Source organism: Zootoca vivipara, chromosome 1, assembly GCF_963506605.1.
Source record: "Zootoca vivipara chromosome 1, rZooViv1.1, whole genome shotgun sequence".
Lineage (NCBI taxonomy): Eukaryota > Metazoa > Chordata > Lepidosauria > Squamata > Lacertidae > Zootoca > Zootoca vivipara.
In genome coordinates, this window is record NC_083276.1 from 55,707,522 (window position 1) to 55,728,292 (window position 20,771).

General features: G+C 45.7%; 1 protein-coding gene across 5 annotated transcripts in view; it reads right to left on the reverse strand.

The window, feature by feature from the left end:
• The window catches only part of TRIM44 (tripartite motif containing 44), an 88,314-nt gene extending 77,196 nt beyond the window's left edge, over nucleotides 1-11,118 (reverse strand). For all 5 annotated transcript variants that reach the window (XR_004692647.2, XM_060274813.1, XM_035116243.2 and 2 more), the window contains exons 1-2: nucleotides 10,354-11,118; nucleotides 3,318-3,395 (exon numbers count right to left, since the gene is read on the reverse strand). Coding sequence is in view for 4 of the 5 variants with exons in the window: in XM_060274813.1 (XP_060130796.1) it covers nucleotides 3,318-3,395; nucleotides 10,354-10,758 (483 nt within the window). In the remaining variant the exon portion in view is untranslated. The remainder of the gene's footprint in view (nucleotides 1-3,317; nucleotides 3,396-10,353) is intronic.
• Between the last annotated feature and the right edge of the window lie 9,653 nt (nucleotides 11,119-20,771).

Sequence of the window (20,771 nt, forward strand, 5' to 3'; positions counted from 1 at the left end):
CCTTCCCGGATCCTGATCAAGTTGTACGCCCCCCTCAGGTCCAGCTTGGTGAAAATCTTGCCCCTGCGTGCCGCTGTCAGGAGATCATCCACTCTGGGCATGGGGAAAGCCACTGGCTCTGTCACCGAATTCAGCCGTCTAAAATCCACCACAAGACGGCGCTGTTGCGTGTCTTTCTTGTCCACCCAGAAGACCGGGCTGCCCCCTGCTGCCTTGCTTTCTCTGATGAACCCCCGCTTGAGGTTCTTGTCGATGAAAGCGCGCAGATCTTCCAGTTCCTGGTCTGACATGGCGTACAGCTTGGCTGGGGGTATAGTTGCCCCTGGTACCAGGTTGATCTGGCAGTCAAAAGGCCTGTGTGGGGGTAGGTGGTCGGACTCCGCTTCGCTGAAGACCTCCTGCAGGTCCCAGTACGGCTTGGGTATCGCTTCACCCCCTTTGACGTGCATGGTGGCCACCGTGGCTATCGGAGGCCCCTCCCCTGGTTGGTGCTGCATGCAATGTTCCAGGCAAAAGTCCGATCCAAAAGTGATGCATCTCTGGTGCCAACTTATGGAGGGGTCATGGCGCGCCAGCCAGCTCATGCCCAAAACGATGGGGGGGTCTGAGATGGTGGTGACGTTGAATGCCAGTGTCTCTGAGTGCCTTCCAACCGTCATTCTCATGGGGGGGGTTTGATGAGTGATGGCCCCTCTCAGCAGCTCTCTGCCGTCAATGGTTGCCACGTGCAGAGGAAAGTCCAGCTGCAGAAGCTGGATCTGGTGCTCTTCTGCAAAGTTTCTCGAGAAGAAGTTCGCTGACGCCCCACTGTCAATTAGGGCGAGGACTGTCAGGGGATAGCCATTTGGAAGCGTGAGCGTCACTTCTAGAACCACTCCTGCTCTGGGAGGGGTGGGCTGGCTCTGCTCCTCTCTGTGCGGGTGGGTGGGCTGGGGCTGTTGTCTGCTGACTGTGCCTGGCTGCCGCCCCTTGTCTCCTGCAGCCAGGCTTTCCCGTTTCCCTGCTGTGGTGCTGCTTCAGTGGGGGAGGGCACAACCGTTCCCGCCTTTCCTTGCCACTCCATGCGATGTGGGCAGTCTCTGACGAGATGCTGGGGGGAGTTGCAGAGAAAGCAATTCCCACCCCTTCCCTCCTTGCGTCTTGGCGCCGCTGGGGTTTGAAAAGCCCGCGCGCGCGCGCTATCAATCTGCATGGGTTCCTGGTCCTGACTGGCCCCAGGCGTGGCTTGAAAGGGTTGTTGGGGGAGTGGCTTCTCCTGCGACCGTGGGAACCAAGCCCGCTTTGCGCGCGTTGCTTGCTTGTCGCTCCACCGGGATTCCTGTCTCACCCCCACCGCCAGAGCCGCTTTGCTCAGCTGATCCATATTACTGGGCTTTGGACCTCTCGAGAGCTCATCCTTCACCTCCTCATGCAACCCCAAGTAGAACGCCGCTTGCATTGGGGGGGACTCTAGTTCCCACCCCAATCTGTGCACCAGCATGGTGAATTTCGCCCAATACGCGCGAACTGTCATATTTCCTTGGCGTAAATTATGAAGTTCCTCCTTAGTCTGGTCCATATGACTATCGGACGAATACATCGTTTTCAAACCTTCTAGAAATAGTTTGACATTCTTCATGCAAGGATTCCTTGTTGCAATTAACGGTCTTAGCCACTCCCTGGCTGCCCCGGTAAGGTGCTCCACAATAAACGCTACCCTGTGCTCATCATCAGGGAACTCATCGTGGTGCAGCTCAAGAGCATACACAATCTCAGTCTCAAAGCCCTGAAATTCCCTCGGGTCTCCATTGAACTTGCTTACTAGGGTCCCGGCTCTCCTTCCTGGCAGCACTTGGACTTGGGGTGCCCCTCCCGCCTTGTTTTTCTCTGCATCCAGCTTGTTTTGGAGGTCTACCGCCACCGCCCTTAATTGCTGCTCTTTTTCCTGAAGCGCTCTCACCTGTTCCGCAAGTTGTAGCCGGTCGTCCTGGACCTTCTTAGTCTCCTCTTTAGCTGCCTTCAATTCCCCCTGCGCCTGCAGCGACAGCTGCTGCAGTTCTTGCTGGGCTTGCTCCGCGATCTGCCGCCATTTCTCCGCCTCTGACACGCTCATCCCGGCAACTCCAAAGTAGCCCAAAAAGGATTAGGAGGTTGCTGTCACAGTGGCCGGAGTGGACTACTTCAGAGTAACGACGCTACGCAGCTCTGCATTTTATTCTTTTATTGGTGCTGCGTATTTACAGTGCTCAAGTCATTGCTATTTACACGGAGTGATGTGGTCAGACGGTTTCAGAACCTCCTAATGGCTTTTGGCGCGTCTTTCTCCAACACAAAAGCTTTGGCAGACCCATCCTCTTTCCCCTCCTCTTTCTGCGTAATTCCGGAGTTGGGGGGATGGGTCTCCCGCCCTTATTCGCCCCTTCCTGTCCCACCTGGGACCCTGGCTCCTCTACCTTGCCTGAGCCTCGGACACGACTTCCTGCTTCCCCACTGGAATCGGAACTCTCTCTGCTTCCCCCTGTGCTCGGGGATTGGCTTGAACTTAGGAGGGGAGGGACTTCGCGATATCCCCTGTCCCTCACATCTTTGTAATTAACTTTAGCATATTCAACGAATTTACTCCATTGCAATTTGAACTTTCCTTCGTCCTGGTCCCGGATTCTATAGGTTAGATTGGCCATTTCCATGTATTCTAAAAGCTTCGACTGCCACTCACTAATTGATGGAAAAGAAAATCCTTTTAAGTTTTAAGTTCCAGCGCATTATGCAGCTGTGAAGCAAAGAAGGGTGTGGTGGATTTGGGGTGGAGGGCCCAATGTCGTACCTCAGCGCGACATTGATTTTCAACTGATGGGCCTACTGATTTGCAGCCTAATGTGGGTAACAAAAGCAATGCTATCACAACGAAAATATATGGGTTTTAAACGCTAATCAACTGGTCCCCAAATCTGTGTTTGGGTTAAAGGTAGGCACTGGGTCTGAAAAGGTGTCCTAAGTTACAATAGGCTTGAGCTGCAAATGCTATGCAAATCTTCTTGGAGGAAGGGCTGTATACGGATGAGATAAATAAATAATATAAAAAATCATAACCACAATTACATGCTGTTTAGGGAAGAAAATTACGGACTGTGCATTTCAAGTCATAAAATGAAAGCGGGCAGGCGGGGTGGGGGAGAAGAGAGAAAGAGACTACTTATCTCTAGGCACATACGAAGCTGGCAAAAAAAAATTTGACTGACAGGCTTAATTAGATCTTAATGTAACGTGCAGATAGTCGTTAGCAAGCATTTTTCTCAAGGAGAATGAAAAGACAAAAAAAAGGCACTTTATTAACTTACTTTGGGGTCTGCGCACTTGAACTTTAACCTTTCCACCATATCTAGCATGGCCACCTTCAGGTCCACATGCTCTCGGTTCTGAAAGACAAAGAGGGCAACGGTCATGAGACTCTTTTCAACTCTACAAAGGCAACAAGGATTTCCACAAGACAGCTTGGAGGGGGGAAGGGAGGGGGAGCACCAATCTTTCAGCACTTTCTATTAGCTAAGTTGCTATGAGCCCCTGAATACATTCACTCATTCTTCTGGGACTGAGGTTAAGCAAGCAGAGGTCTCAACGAAGAAGAAATGTCTCTGCCAAGAGCACTGGGGAAACTATTGGAATGAAAATTAAATGCAATTGCACAGGCCAAATCATTCATTGCTGGTGTCACATGGCTCAGCTTCAAGCAGGCTCAAATCCTGTTAGATGCTCAGTATTTTTCATCTCTCACTGAAGTCAAGAAGGCAGCCATCTGCAAGGGGTGACTCAGTACCCTTCAGCGTAAAGGCCGAGCGCAGAATATGCTGGGCAATGGTGACCTGGCTCCATGTTTCATTTATTTTCTGTAATTGGTATTGGCCGTCTGATAATTTAATCCTGCACTTCTGTGCTTCCAATTGTAAGATGGAGCAGACGGAAAGAACTAATTAAGGAAGTAATCAAGAGTTCACACTTCAAGAAAGGCCCAAAGCACAAAGCACTTGCAGAATCCCGGGAATATTTGTTACTTTTGCTTGAACTATTCTCTCTCCAAAACTAAATCGCAGCTCATAGCTAAGGGACGGGGAGGCATCAGTAGTGAAACAAGCAATTCAGAGAGGCACACTTGGACTATTTAGTATTTTTCTGTCCTTCCTAACATGACTTACAGTTTAGACAATAACTTTTTCTGATTGCCTGAGATATTTTGAATTTTATCCTCAGTATTTGTCAACCAAAACTTAAAAGATCCAGCATTAGCTCCTGAAAGATATTTTGGACTTTTCAGCGTTTACATATGGATGTCATGCTAAACCAGGCATCCCCAAACTTCGGCCCTCCAGATGTTTTGGACTACAGTTCCCATCATCCCTGACCACTGGTCCTGTTAGCTAGGGATGTTGAGAGTTGTAGTCCCAAAACATCTGGAGGGCTGCAGTTTGGGGATGCCTGTGCAAAACCAATGTTTTATCATGATAGAACAAGATTAGAGTTGCCTCCCCTTGTTCCCTCTTCACCCCTCCAATACAGCTGAGGAGCTGTTCAGAAGCTTTCACTTCCATATTCTATTAGTCACACCCTGCTGTATTGTCTGACTTCCAGCAAGCTGTGGTTAGTTTTAAGGTTGGTTTGTTGAAACAAGCCAGCTTCAAACCACGACTTACAAAGCTGGCTTTCACTAGGCACAGATTAATCCAAGTTTAGGGTTTGGACATAACAGTAAACAAAGGGTGAGAAAGCTCTTCAAGCCTAAGGGCTGCCTTCCCTCATATGCAATATTCTGGAGACCATGTGCTGAGAAGCAAAAGTGGGCAGAGCTTGAAGCAAAATAGACTGGAGCAATGGACGTGACTTTGTGCAGGAGGTTACACTCCAGCAAGCATTTGAATTTAGCCAGGCGCAAGGTGCATTTTGCACCTATTGGCCACCTGAGACGAAGTGAAGTTGCCAGGGCGCCCGGATGGCGCCTGACGTCTCCACCATCTGGAGGTGCATTCCTGGGGGGCACACACTAATATATCCCATCCTGAAGAATTCTATCTGTTATATTTTATCTACACAATCATAATGAATTATAGGAACCAAAAGGTTGTAATGAAAAATACAACTTTTGAGCTATCTGGCCCCAAAATGGCAACTAGATATTCTGTTTTGGCTACTGTAACCCTGGTTTAAGGAGCCATTCGGCACCTAGCTTGTATATCTAACACTGACCCCAGCCACACGAAAGCCAGAGGTTCTACACACACAAACACACACCCCTCTATCTTCCATCCAGGCAAACAAGAGGTGTTACCACAGTCCAAGGGCACTTTCAGCCAGGCAAAAGCACTCTCAAAGAGTGTGGACCAGTGCTGGTGAGGGGTTGTGGTTTCAAAAGAGTCTCAAGGGCTGGACAGAGAGGCCTGGAGAACCACATTCAGACTTGTAGGCCTGAGGTTCCCCACCCTTGCATTAGGCTGCTGTTAACCAAAATCAGAAGCAAAAGCTTTTGAACTCCTCATCAGTTACACCAGGGAGAAAAAGGAGAGCATGCGGGCATTCCAAGAGGATAGGCTTGTTCCATTCATGAGAAACCATGGTTTGTGATGTCCAAACACAATAAGAACAGGACACTTTGCAAATTGTTGTTTTGGTGCCTAAATAGTCACCAGTTTTGAATTCTGGCAGCCTTCCAATTCCACTACATCACGGCAAACACTTCATCCAAGATCTATTTATACTGGGCTGCTCCCAATGAAATACACTTTCTGTAGTTATACACAATTTGGATACACTTCCTCAGCATTTTCCAACAATGACAAATGCAATCACTCCCACATCCATGTCCCCAGGAAGGTGCCTGCAGGCTTCGAAAAACTAGCTGCCTGTGACTGTGAGGCAATACTTAAATACACTCCTATGTATGGGCTAACTCATGCATCGTAGCCAGTAAAAATAAAATCGGCTTCATATGTTCAACATTTGGAAAGATCCAAGTCTAAACATTTGGTTGTGCAGGCTTACATGTTCAGGTGTTTTAGAAAAATTAAATTCAGTAATCTTACATCATTTCTGGCCCCAAAGAGAGCATCTTGGAAATAAAGGTTGTATAAACCAAAACCAACTGTGAGGATTAAATGAGAGCTGCTCTACGATATAGTCTTAGGTGCATGGGCCAAGTCATTCTTGGTTCAAAACCTACCTTAGTCATGGTAGCTGGCCTTAGGCTAATAAATGTTTTCTTAATAGGCTCCTCATCTGCCATACCAGAACAATATTGACTTGGCTTACAGCATTGTTATAAGGGTTACTGAAATAATGTCTGTGAAACACTTCAAACATTGTCCCCCCCCCCCCTCCACAGCAAGGGGTAAGGATGAGGAGGAAGAGAAACAAAGTTATTGAAATAAGAAGTTCAAACTAGCAAGGGAACTTATTTCATCAGAAGTTAAAGCTGTTTCAAGAAAATCTTGCATCCTGATTGTGATGACCTCAATATTACACAGAGAAACTTCATTAGCTCAGTCAGTAGAGCATGAGACGCTTACTCTCAAGGCTGTGAGTTCGATCCCTGTGTTGGGGGAAAGATTCCTGCATTTCAGGGAGTTGGACTAGATGCCTCTTGTGGCCCCTTCCAATTCTATGGTTCTTTTCTACCTTATCCAACCCTTTATTCGGTTAACACTGAATCTGCTTGCATAATCAGGAGGGAAATTCAAGATTGAGCTATACTAAGAGTGAGGACTATGGCAATGTCACATGGCCATATAAGCATACAATATATATATCCAGATTAGGCAGAGTTGTATGTCAGTAGGTTTTCCATGTGTCTACAGATATGAGAATCTCTTGTCTAAATAATATGCACAACTTATTCCCAGCCAGCCTTGTGGAACTGATGTTCCATTTCCAGTTTATTATTGTCTGAACATCAAAACTTGTTCTACACAGCACTCAGACATGATACTCTGATTTGCAGACTTGTGGAAGGTAGCCCATGTCTTCTAAATGTTGCATGACAAGCACCTCTTAAGAGGCAGCAGAACAGAAATAAGATGGTGGAATGAGCTGTGCCACTTCAGACTGCAGGTAGAGAATCACAATTTTAAAAAATGTTCCTTTGTGTAAAATAACTCCCAAAAAGAAATCAGTACAGTGCAGAGAACTTAGTTGAAACAGAGAACAATTCTTCTCAAGTTTACTACTTAAAGGGATATGTCTTCCCAACCCACTGATGAATTAAAAGTCGTCGTCATCATCATCATCTCCCTACATACAATGTTAAGTACATTTCATTCCACCACTTCTTTCCAATTTACTCATGAAGTGTCTCTCCAGAAGCCAATTTATACAGAAGAAGCAAAAGGGCATTTCTTGTGCAAATTTTCAATGCATGCCTTGTCACATTTAAATCCACTCACTACACACAGTGGCCTATTTTCATATAACATCATCGTATAAGCCATAGATCACTGGTGTTATCATGAATGAGGTGGAAAACAAACATCAAAACTAACTTTGCATTACAAGCAAGCCAGCACTCATGGCTTGCTCCTCTTCAAGCAAACAGAAGAAAAATTGTTTGCGGTAACCCATAGTTTGTTTGGAACAGTGGCTTACTCTTATGTGTACAAACAGGGCCACTGCCAATACACAAATTGTTACTACCGGTAGCAGCTTGACAGTGAGAAGTGCAGTGCAATTGCCCACATGGCCAACTACATAGTCCTCCTCTTATTTATCAGCCACAAAGGATGCTGAGGAATGGTTTGCATATTACTTCCCCCTCCCTTCAGTTTCCACATAAGGAAAAGGAGAGGAAATGGGCAAAGCTGCAAAGCTTTGAAAGAATGATCACAGGAGACCTTACACACCAAACTGGCAATGCTTCTTAAAACCTGTTCATCAGTTTTGTGTGTTATACAAGTATCAATCTGACCAATCCTCTAGATGCCCACTTTTCCCACTGTCTCCCGGAATATATTGAGGGAAATGAAATATTTCATCCAGAAATAAACAAAAGTTGTTGTTGTTGTTGTTGTTGTTTTAAAAAAAGAACTGTAAGGCACAGTATTCTGTGGGCACACAGTAAAGATGCTGGAAGTTAAAATAAGTCCCACATCCCCCACCCCCATCTATATGCACTGAGTCCTTTTAAAAGCATACCAAGAACAAGAGGAGTCTGTTTCTCACTGGAAGTTGCAAGCCTGCAGAATACCTCCTCCCCCAAATCTATTTTGGCAGCTGGAAAAGTTAACACCATCATTGAAACACCTCCTACAGTTCTGTGAACAGCTACTTTTTTTCTAGGGATCGCCCAAAAACAAACTGCCTATGTTTGACAGAAAGCCTAAAATTAGATGTATCAGCTGTTCTTTGGTTTGCATGGGATATTCTGTAACAGCAGACTATGGCAATGCTGGCTTCTCAGTCTCTGTTTCCTGCCTGAACAAGAGGAAATAGACACATTCAGCAAGAGAATGGCTACATACTACACCAGGGGTCAGCAAACTTTTTCAGCAGGGGGCTGGTCCACTGTCCCTCAGACCTTGTGGGGGGCCAGACTATAATTTGGGGGGGGGTTGGACCTACAAACCGGATTTAGAAGGCGATTGGGCTGGACCTGGGCCTCGGGCCTTTTTTTGCCTATCCATGTACTACACAGTCAATAGAAATTCAGTAAACAATAGGTCAGATGTTGCCAACAAGCCAGGATAAGGACGTGATGTGTTAAAATTGGCTTATAAATCCTGGCTTGTTTAGAAGCCATTGACTACAGTTCCCAGTTTGCATGCAACAGGAAGCTATGGTTAAGTGCAGCTTCTTGATTTGTTTCCCTGCTCATTCGAGGGAGCTGCATGTGAGCACATAGCACATGTGCACAAGGTTCCTATGGTGGTGTACACTTAACAGCTAGTGAGAACTATTGCCTTCACACCCTGTTGGAAGGCAACAGGATAATCACTGCAGGAAATGGGACACTAGGGTAAATGTACCACTGAGCTCTTATGTTCTCATTCCCAAATACCATTGTATTTGGCAAAAACAAGGAGCAGGGATTGCAATAGCAACATACATGGTTGTCAGGCAGCAAGCAAGTTCCAAACACAGGGAAAGCAACAGCAAGGGATACATTTTAATCCAGATTTCCAGTGGTGACAGCTGCATAAAGCCAATTCCGAAACCACCTTCCCCGCCCCCTAAATTGACATGCCGTTCTCAGCTGCTTGATGGGCAGAAAATCAACATGTGCACTTCTCCATCAACATGAGATAGAATTCAGTTGTGGGATGAGCTGTTCCCATTGAATTTTTTCCTATCACAGCAATGTGAAATGCAGATAGTCTCTTTCAGGAAGGATGGTAACCTTAGCAGAAGTATACTGTACCACTTCCCCCTGGCTCTATAGGCATGATTCTTTACAACAAAGTTAACCCAGATTCCTTACTCAAGGAGATTCCCTCAAACTTCTTCCACTACATAGTTCTGGTCAACTCCTTAGACTTAGAGCTACTTTATAATAATTGAGGATTAAGGCTTGCAGTCTGAGGCTGCAATCCTATACACACTTGGGAGTAAGGTCCAATAAACTCAAGGTGCTCTACTAAAATTAGACCTGCAAAGTATTGTGCTGCAAGGCCTGTATTGTTGTTTCAGTTTTTTGTACACCGCTTAATGTTTTTAAATATATTAAGTGGTACAGAAATTAAATAATCACTCAATCCCTGCAGGTCATGATCCTCAGGGCTCCCACTGTGCCATCAATGGTCTTGTTGAGGAGAACCATTGCAATCATAAAGTCTGCTTACTGCAGGGAGCGAAAGGTAATTAACCAATTAGCTCTGGTTCTTTCTGACCATAGCACCACAGAAAATATGCATTCAACAACCTTCTGGTAAACAGAAAGTCGCTAACAAGGAGTCTGAAAGTACTTTCTGCTTCATCGGCCGGGGGAAGCACTTTTAGAGCCTATTTCTTAAAAGGAGAAACGGGCCATCAGACTTCCTTGCCCCGCCTCCACTTCTGCCACATCCCTTTCCGTCGGCCCCCGTCCTTCCTCTGCAGCTGGACGAAAGCTCCCGTGACTCTCCGAAGCGGCAGGGAAAGGGTGCACAAGCCACAGCACCCAGTCAGAGGGGTGGGACTGGTGAATTCTGCTACCCAGAAGAACGGACACCTGATAAACCCTTCCAGCAGCCAAACTTCCCAGTGCGCTTATGAACGCGCCTTCCGAAGTGGTCCCCGCTCGCAGCCCTTTAACAAGTGCGCTTCCCTGGGTGCCATGCTGCCTGCATCCAAACCAAAGGGGCGCCGCTGGCTTTCGGGCACCACGCGATCCTAGCCCAACTAGCGCCTGCTCAGGATCCTTACCCGGGCGGCTTCGTAGGCGTCGTTGAGTGTGATGATCTCATGCTGCCGGTGGGAGCCCGACACGGCGCACAGCACGCAGATGATCTTCTCGTGCTCCTTGCAGTACAAGCTGAGGTCTTCGCCGTGCTCCTCGCACTTCCTGCGCTCCGTCTTGCGCTCCCCTTCTCCGACTCCGGGGACCCGCTCCGGCTCCGCGGCCTCCCCGCCCGGTGGCTCCGCAGCGGCCACGCAAGCCGTCCGGTGGGCGCCGTACTTGCGGTTGTGCTCCTGGGCGTGAGGCCCGCAGAAGGAGAAGCCGCAGTCCTCGCAGGCCTGCACGGCCCTCTGCGCCTCGTCGGGCTCGCACACGTCGCAGGTGCCATCTTGGAAGCACTCGTCGCCGCTCGCTTTCCTCTCGGAAGCCATCGCCGGCCGAAGTGCTGGCCGGTGCTGGAAGGGAGCAAGCAGGCGGGGAAGACCAGGATGCCCGGGCCGCCTCGTCGCCTGCAAAGCGGAGCTCGCTCACTCACCTCCCGCGACAACTGTCCAGCCTTGGAGACTGAGCTCTGCGCTGCTGTTTTGCTTTCGTTGGCAAAAGCCACCTTTCTTTCGGGTCCTTGTTTATTTCCTGCCAGCTTCTTAGCAACTTTGGGCTAAGATCTCACACACACCAAAAAAATCCCTCCCAGTGTTTTTTCTTAACGGCACCCCTTGGTTCAGCCCCCCCCCCCGCTTTATTCCGAATCAAGCGCGCTAGTTTTGCTTCTGGAGCGCAGGGCCCTTGTGAGTGTGTGTGTGCATGCGCGTGTTTAACTTCCTGAGTCACTTAAAGCGGCGATGCTTTTGCTCCTCTGCTCTTGAGGGGCTGGCGCGAGCGCGGCCAAGCCATGGTGGTTTGAAAAGGGATTTCCTCATATGTGATTCATTATGACCTCTCTTTTATATAAATATAAAAATAATAAAAAGAGAGATTTCCTCTTGTGTTTAGAAGGGGGGAAATGCGCGCGCGTTTCTGTACCCGGTTGAAAAGCCAGGCATGTTCTTTGGGAGCGGAGCCTCAAGCAGCACAAAGCAGCAGAAGCTCTTTGAAGTCGAGAGAATGTTTTCTTTTTCCCACTATTGTACTAAGAGGAGATAAAGGAAAGAAGCAAATTGGCTGGTTCTCTTTCTTGGCTTCAGGGTGCCTTGAAAACTAGGATTTGCCATTCCAAAAAGGAAGTTTTTTCTTTTCTTTTTAATGCAGATTTGTTTAAGCCTCAATTTGCAGCAAGTAGCCTACTATAGCACATTGTTTCTGATCAGGCTGTTCGCTGGGCCCCCAAAGCTTGGTTTCCAAGCCTGTGTTCCAGAGGACAAAGGAGATGAACCATGGCCAAAAAGGTGAAGGAAATTGTTAACTGGCCATTTCCACAACTCCTTTATTCACTGAGTTCAGTGAGTTACTTCCAAGTAACTGAGAGTAAGGGCTAGTTACCAGAGAGTTGTACCCGTAGATCAGCCATTGCCAACCAGGTGTTCTGGATTACAACACCCATCAACAGCCGCACTTGCAGAGGTTGATGGGAGTCGTGGTCCAAAACATTTGGAGGTCGTCAGATTCACAAAGGCTGCAATAGATAATACTTCTGTATGTTTGCATGGGCTAAATATACAGTACAGTATATGTATTGATCAATAAGGGTTCTAAATGTTTACATTGTTGGAGATTTGTTGCCTCAAGCAGCAAGTGTGTTTCAAAGAGGTAGTTTATAGCAGAAAAGTTGTGTTGCCAATTGGGCAGGTAGTATGTCCATTGACATCTGAGACGGCAGTCATAACTTCATGTTTTGGTCAAACGTTCAGCTCTTCTATAGCTAGAAAGTTAATTTCAATGGCAAACCCAGCATTACATGATCTGAGATTATAACATTTCCCTTTATGGTAGCCCGAAATGGATTCAGCGCTGACTGAATTTAGTTCGGCTCATAATTAAACGCCTAGTTTGCAAAATTGCTACAGCAACTCTGCTCTGCTTCAGATTACTTGAACATGAAAACATCCCATGGCGATTGCTGGTGCGTGACTTGCCCTGATGTTACAGTGGAGCCAATAGCATCAGGAAATCAAACAAAACTTAAGAAAAACAACTTGGCATCTGCACAGTGCCTCATATGTCATGAAGCAGATTTGCCAGTCAGAGGTGTGCCAAAATTGCGCCTGTATCAAAGATGCTTGGGCAGTTGCTTAATTTGCTACTTATAATGAAATATATGTTTGTGCCTCTTCAGCCATTGCATTTTGGGGGATATACTCCTCCCAGGGGGTTGTTAGGAGAGGGTAGTACCTCTTGCTCCTTCTGGAGTGGTTTGTCCACCTTGGGTCCCCACCCTGCACTTGGCTCTCACCTGTGGCTCCTACCGGTAGAAGCAGCAGGCATGTGACAGCAGCCACACCCTGGGAAAAGGCTTTGACTGGCCGGCTAAACCAGGTGAGGGTAGCCGATGGGTCTCAAACCCTCAGTGAGATCAGGTGGTCCCCTGCATGCAAGGACGGGCTCCTACAGATTGAGAGGAGGAGACCAATAGTGGGTCCAAGGATCAAGAAGACGGTTTCTGCATGAGCTGTAGAGGGAAATGAGGGGTAGATGTTACATTAAGCAGTATGTAAGTTCTTAAAATGAATGGGAGTCGCATCGCAAAGTGTTGTGACTGCCTGCTTAATGTCAGTATTGGGGTTATTGTTACTGTTGCAATTCCCTTTACATCAGGAGTGGGGAATCCTTCTCAGCTGAAGGGTTGCATTCACTTCACATGAATCTGCACACCAGTTATGGCTGAGGGAGAAGCAAAAGTAAGCGGAACAATCATTGTAAATTTTACCATTCTACAGTACGCTAGTTTCTACACACACACACACACACACACACACCCTATCCCTACCTCTTTATCCTCCATCCATACAAGTGAGAGGCATTACTGGAGCTCAAAAACATGTTCCAGCCAGGCAGAAACATTCAAGGAGGGTGCAAAGGAGACATGTGGCCTGGAGAGGGGTATATGGCTGGGAAGAGTCCCAAAAGCTGGATAAGAGGCTTAGAGGGCTGATTTTGGTCCCTGGGCCTGAGGTTGCCCACCACTTGTGTTACAGTATAACATGGTGGGAAGGGAGAGCTCACAGTTTAGACATCAGAGGTGAAGCACTAGTAAGTATATGAGAGGGAGAAAACAGAATGAAGAGAAGAAGCAATGTGTTTACAAACGATGAATGTGAGCAGATGAAAAAAAAACCCAAATTTAACTTTCTTGGATGTTATTAGGCTTCATTTTGGTTGGAGATGAGGGTGGGGGGTGGGTGGGTTAAGGATGAAGGAATGATCTGTAAACATCCAATGCTTTTGAGTGTGAGTTAAGGAGTAGTTAGTGATCTGGTCTAGAAGAAGAACATTGTGATTTTAATTGGGCTATTAAAAGCTTTTTGTGGGTATTTATCTTGATCTTTTATACATTGCTGCCTTTTATCTTCCATAGCTCAAGGGCCAGTTCAACAATTACTATCATAGCTTGTGAAAAATAGCTTTTGCAGTTCTACCCATTGGCTATTACAGACAGCTTCCTTATCATATGAACACATTCTCCCAGAATATATTAGGGATGGCAGGTCATAAACCAAGGCTTTTTGAAGCCTCAAAATTGTCTGCATTGTCACCAAGCTCCCTTCTATCCTCCTTCTACCGGTATCCTCCTATTATGTCTTATGCTCTCATGGTAGCTAATGGATAGGTCCTATTGAAGGGGAGGTCTGATACTATCTCCATTAACTAAGACATGTTAGTCTTGATGGCCTTTGGTTTGAGGTATCCAGTTCTCACCTGGATAATACTGTATACACACAGTGTTCTTGAGTTTACTGCTAACTTGCCTACCAGTTGACCCTCCTTATATGTTCTAGGCTTACTTCCTCATGCACCCTGGTGTCCAGCTTGTCAAAAGTTGCCTGGTATGATATCTTTATGTTGGCTATTGTTTTCCATTGGTTTTCCAGATATTCTGGCTGTTAGCCATAGGAGCTTCTTGGATACATGTGTATTGGTTCCTATGTGTTAACCATCTGCATTGGTGTCATATCTATGTTCCTCTCTTCTGATCCCATCTACATCTTGAGGAGCCCTAGTTGCTACTGCCCTGAATCTACTTGAGAATCCCACTTTCTTGGCACATGCAAGGAAGTACTGTGCTTGACCGGCAAGCCTGCTTCAACAAGCCTGCCTTTTTCTGTAAGTTGTATCTCTACCAACTCAGTTGAACACATGAATTGGGGCTTTTTAAAGCTATAATCTCCTTATGAGTAGATGGCAGATTGTAGATCAGGGATGAGAAATCTCTGGCTCTCCAGATGTTCTTGGTCTGCATTTCCCATCGTCCCTCATCATTGGCCATGCTTTGTTGTCGTTTAGTCGTGTCCGACTCTTCGTGACCCCACGGACCATAGCACGCCAGGCACTCCTGTCTTGCACTGCCTCCCGCAGTTTGGTCAAACTCATGTTCGTAGCTTCGAGAACACTGTCCAACCATCTTGTCCTCTGTCGTCCCCTTCTCCTAGTGCCCTCAATCTTTCCCAACATCAGGGTCTTTTCCAAGGATTCTTCTCTTCTCATGAGGTGGCCAAAGTATTGGAGCCTCAGCTTCACGATCTGTCCTTCCAGGGAGCACTGGAGGCTAGCTGAGGCTAATGCAGACTGGAGTCCATCAACATCTATAGAATCACAAGTTCCCCATCCTTCATAGAGACAGATGGTACAGACCCTAACAGCTGGTTACTACATGGTCTCAATGGACCAATGATAGGGAAGGAAGGACCGTGCATCTCTAGATTTATGTTGCCACTTGACTGCATATTAAATCTCAGTAGCCCAGCAGCTCTCATCCCTGTTTGCCTACTGTGGAAGCTTGGAAACATGACAAGCAGTCTGCAAGTAAAATAAAGCCTAAAAGAACCCCATATGGCCAGTTTCCTACCCTTTCCCCTCTTGCCATGATTATCTAGCACTCCACAGAAATATCTTCCCAGCTGTATCTGTGCTGAGCCTTCATAAAAGGTTTACAAGATGCTTCCCCTCTTGGGTGTTAGTGCAGGCCTCTGCCATTCCTGAGGAGTCCTCTGTTTGAACTCTTAAGCTGACAGATGTTTTTGTGGTACCTAAATGTTTTAAAATGTGTTGTCTGTATTGCCGGAAATAACATGTTTTGAAGTGAACAAAAGAGGATAACAGATTTCTTGGGGTATGGTTGCCAGATGAAAATACTAAAAAAAGAAGAAGCAACAGGCATTAACTGCTGCAGCATTTGCTCAATGGAGCTACAGTGTTCTGAAATGCGGGAGGCCCATTGTGTTTTCCTAAGGCTACGATGTTCTATAACAAGCATCTTTTCAAATGTGGTGCATTTGCAATTGCTTGTGAGAAATGAGTGGGGTTTTTTGCATGGCAGCTCCATCTACATTTAGGCTTAGATTTCTGCCTCAAAACCTAATGGCACAGCCATTTTAATTGTTTTGCAACTTTACCTCTCCTTCTTTCTAATGTTCCTTTCACCATTGCACACAGGCCCTGTTTGCACATACCGGTACTGTAATGCTAATCCAAATCATGACTTAGTGTGAGCCTGCAGCCTCCTGTAGAGGATGCTGGGAGCTAAGCCTTGGTTTGAACCCCAGACTCTGGTTTCTGTCTATCGGCAAACCATGAGCTGTACCCAAGGTTTGTTCTTGGGTTACAGATCATGGTTTGCTTTGTGAGCACCGGGGAAGACCTCAAGTGTGCTATTGTGCACATGGATGCTACCTTTTGTTGTTGTTGTTTAGTCGTTTAGTCATGTCTGACTCTTTGTGACCCCATGGACCAGAGCATGCCAAGCACTCCTGTCTTTCACTGCCTCCCGCAGTTTGGTCAGACTCATGTTGGTAGCTTCGAGAACACTGTCCAGCCATCTCGCCCTCTGTCATCCCCTTCTCCTTGTGCCCTCCATCTTTCCCAGCATCAGGGTCTTTTCCAGGGCATCTTCTCTTCTCATGAGGTGGCCAAAGTATTGGAGCCTCAGCTTCAGGATCTGTCCTTCCAGTGAGCACTCAGGGCTGATTTCCTTCAGAATGGATAGGTTTGATCTTCTTGCAGTCCATGGGACTCTCCAGCACCATAATTCAAAAGCATCAATTCTTCCGCGATCAGCCTTCTTTATGGTCTATGGCATGCCATCAAGGTTGTGTCATCAGCATATCTGAGGTTGTTGATATTTCTACATAAGGATGCTACCTTCATAATCCTTGATCTAGATTTTACAAGCTGCTCAGACCTCAGAACAAAACTTGGTTTTACTGTGGTTTGTAATGCTGTGTGAAACTGTTGAAAGTGCATAAGCCATTTTAAGTTTTTTTAACTGTACTTTTAAAAATATACATTTCTTAAAATATATATTCATGTGACAGAAGGCAGTGGGAGGGAAGAACCCAATAGTGCATCAAAGAGTAGGAGTTGAACTTTTCTCTGTACTACCTTTGAATATATATGGCTGTACATGTAGGCATATTTTGATAGGAAATCAGACACCATCCATTTAAACACCTAGTCCAGAGTATGCAAACACACATGCTGTTGCCACTGGTTAAAACACAAATGATAGTGTGGACTGTAGACACATCATATAAGACAGAAAATAGGAAGAGAACATGATACATTTTACAATTTTTTCCTTATTCTTCCTGTAGACCATACTGCAGTTGGTTAGGATTTAATGCTTCAGAATAAGAAACAACGCACAATGTAATGTATAATAGTACCTGGGTACAGGTACTAGATTTATTTATTTTTACCTGCAACTCACCTTTTCTTCTAGGAGCTCAAGGTGGTCCTCATTTTATCTTCACCACAACTCTGTGATGTAGGTTAGACTGAAAGTCAGGGAGTGGTCCAGGGGCACCCAGGGAGCTTCCTGGCTGAGTGGGGATTTCGAATCCGAGTCTCCCGTGTCCTGGCTTAACACTTTAATCATGATGTACAACTCCTGTTTTGTGTACTGAGCACAGAGGGGTCTGGAATGCAGCAGGAAACTCTTACACTTTCATGTACTGTGCAAATGGCTAAAGTTGTAATCTCAGGGTATGGAGGTGGGGAGCCAGGAGCACTGATTTGTATACAATGGTACCTTGGAAGCTGAAACCAAGGTGTGGCTTCCGGTTGGCTGCAGGAAGCTCCTGCAGCCATTTGGAAACCGTGCCAGACGTTCGGGTTCCAAAAGAACGTTCGCAAACCGGAACACTCACATCCGGGTTTGCGGTGTCCGGGAGCCAAAATGTTCGACTCGCAAGTCGTTTGCTAACCAAGGTTCGACTGTACTGTAACAAAGCAGCATGCATGAATTAAATAGTGACACCAGAAGGATGCATTGCACACCATACATTTTAAGCACACATGCCTGACAACGGATCTGGGGAACTGCAGCTTGGTAAGGGTGCTGGGAATTGTAGCTCTGAGAGGGGTAAACTGCAGTTTTCAGGATTCATTCGTGTGTGTGTGCCCGCGTGTCTGCGTGCTTTAAATGTGCTTTAAATGTATGACCATAGAATCATAGAATTGTAGAGTTGGAAGGGACACCAAGGGTGATCTAGTCCAACCCCCTGCAATGCAGGAATCTCAGCTAAAGCATTCATGACAGATGGCTATCCAAACTCTGCATAAAAACCTCCAAGGAGCGGGGAGTCCACAACCTCCTGACTTTCTGCAGTGGAATGATCCTACTCCAAATCTGGACACTCCAAAAGAAATCAACCATGAAGTTTCTATACTTGAATGTCTTTGGGGAAATTATGAAATAAGCTATAGGTTCTAGGACAATATTCTGATACCTAAAATTACCCTTAACTGATATATTATGGAGAAGAAGTGGCAGGTTTTTTTGTTTTTGGAACTATTGTCATTGGGCTTTTGCATATAGACTTAAATGCTTTCCCTGAAAATAATGGTAGGCTAATTTCACTCATAGCATCACTAAGCTATTTACCTGCTTCCACAAAATGGATTTACTTACTCTCTTCTGCAGAGAATCTTTTAGTATGCTAAGTGAGCTATCCTTTTTATTCAAGAATGACTACAATTTCCAGTTTGTGGGATTAATCACGAAGCTATTTGCATTCCTTGCCACAGTAATGAAAAGAGTAAATTCCAGAAAGGGAGTGGGGAATCATATTTTTAATATTGAGACTGTAAAGCAGATAACTTTTTCATGCAATACAAGCCGTTAGAGTTTATGGCCAGTTTCATTTTAGCAGGCAGTCCCCGAAGATCACCTTATCTGATTTCCTGCTGTTCCCATATTAACTGATATCTCATCTTATTAGAGTGCATGGCTGCAAAATGTAATGTCCTCTTGTTGAATAAATGCAGTTTCTGAAATGTTATGAATGAAAGACGCACAGCTGTCGCTAATGTTCCACGTCTGTGGATGAACATAACCTGCCAGAGTTGCCAGAGAAAGGCTTTGATTTAACTCCTAAATATTCCATCCTGCTATCTGAGAATATTCTAAATAAGTTATTTTGTGGGCTAAGCTGAATTATTCACATGTCCGTATTGCTCCTTTTATGCACAGTCACAAAGACAAAAAAAAGAATAAGGACAGAGCCATTTAACAACTCCCGAAGCTATGTCGTCATTTGGGATGAAACTATTCCTTAATCATCATTTTCTTTAATTATTGTTGCACATTGCTTCATTGTAAACAGTATCATCTCACAAGAACACAAAGACATCTATCCATATTTAGAAACCCTTATTATTTATCCAAGTTGATTTCACATAAATGGAACATTGTTTTTATATATTGTTGTCACGTTCCTTCTAATGCATCTGGCCCTTTTTGTAACACACATTATGTGAACATCTGAGAATAAAAATATGCCCTCCAGGAATTATGGATAAAAATGTGATGATGCTCAGCCAAGGCATGGTAGGGTCCTTTTCAGGGTTTACCATTTAGGCCAGTGATGTTCAAACTTTCAGTTATGGAACATTTTCTGAAGAACCCCTGTCATAGAAGGAACCCCTGAAACCCCCGAGCAGATTCATTTGGCCCCACAAACAGAAACCCACGCAAGGACTTCTGCCACTACTCTCCCCCTAAATTGGCTTTGTGGGGGTCAGGAGGATACAATGCAGAAGAGTCCAGGGCAGGCATCCCCAAACTGTGGCCCTCCAGATGTTTTGGCCTACAACTCCCATGATCCCTAGCTAACAGGACCAGTGGTCAGGGATGATGGGGATTGTAGTCCAAAACATCTGGAGGGCCAAAGTTTGGAGATGCCTGGTCTAGGGCAATTGCTAGAGCACTTCCTCAGTTAATGTGGGACATTGAACACCTGACTAACAACACAGAAACCTACCGTTTGCCCAGTCACAGCAAACCATGTGGGCTTGATTAGGCCCACCAGACCTCTGAATTTGGCCTGTGAGGCCATTTTGGATCAGCTATGCCTACCTGATATCCCAGTGGAGATCTGTTATCTCCACTAGGGTTGCCAGACTCAACAGAGGACAGGACTTCTGTGCCTTTAATTGCCTTGCTCTCCTTTGAGTCTGGAAACCTTAAAGAGAAACCAGCAGACCCTTTGTTTCATTTCCAAGCAAAGGATCTGCTGGTTTCTGTTTAAGGTTTCCAGACTCAAAAGAGAGCAGGGCAATTAAAGGCACAGAAGTCCTGTCCTCTATTGAGTCTGGCAACCCTAATCTCCACATTAAGGGAGGAATTCAACATAGAGGAGATTGTTCCATCAGGATATGCACTGCAGCTTGCCAGGCAGAATGCTCTCCCCATCCTCCTGTTTTGTGTTGTGGGGCTACACTACTCAGTACTATTGTGGGACCAAAGATGTCTACTCAGATGTAAGCCCCATCAACCTCAGTGGGACTTACTTCCAAATTAGTGTGCACTCTCCTCTGTGCCACAAACCATACCACTGCTTATTTAACAACTCATTGCATTAGGTCACAACCTTGGGCCCCTTTCGATGTTTCTTTGAAACACTTTGAGGTCTTTTCTTCAGTCACATGCATAGCCTAGAGACTCTTAACATGTAAGCTGGGAACTTGTGACTTCCAATTTAGGTGAAACACTATACAGTAATCTGTCAGGTACATTTGAAACTCCTATAATTCCTGCATTTTCTATACTTCATATCCATGAGCTTACATCTACAACAGGCCCGTTTCATGAGTGAAATTCTTAGAACCACTTGATGTTAAATGAAATCCAGCCATCCTGCCCTCAATTTCATCTGTTTATCTCCTTTTAAAGGTAAAAGTGAATTATGAACAAACAAGTGCTAATGCACTGCTATAGACCTCCCTTCAGCGGTGACCCTGAGAGTTCCTTTACTTCAGGTGTGGAAAAGCTATTCTTTGCAGTAAGAAGCTA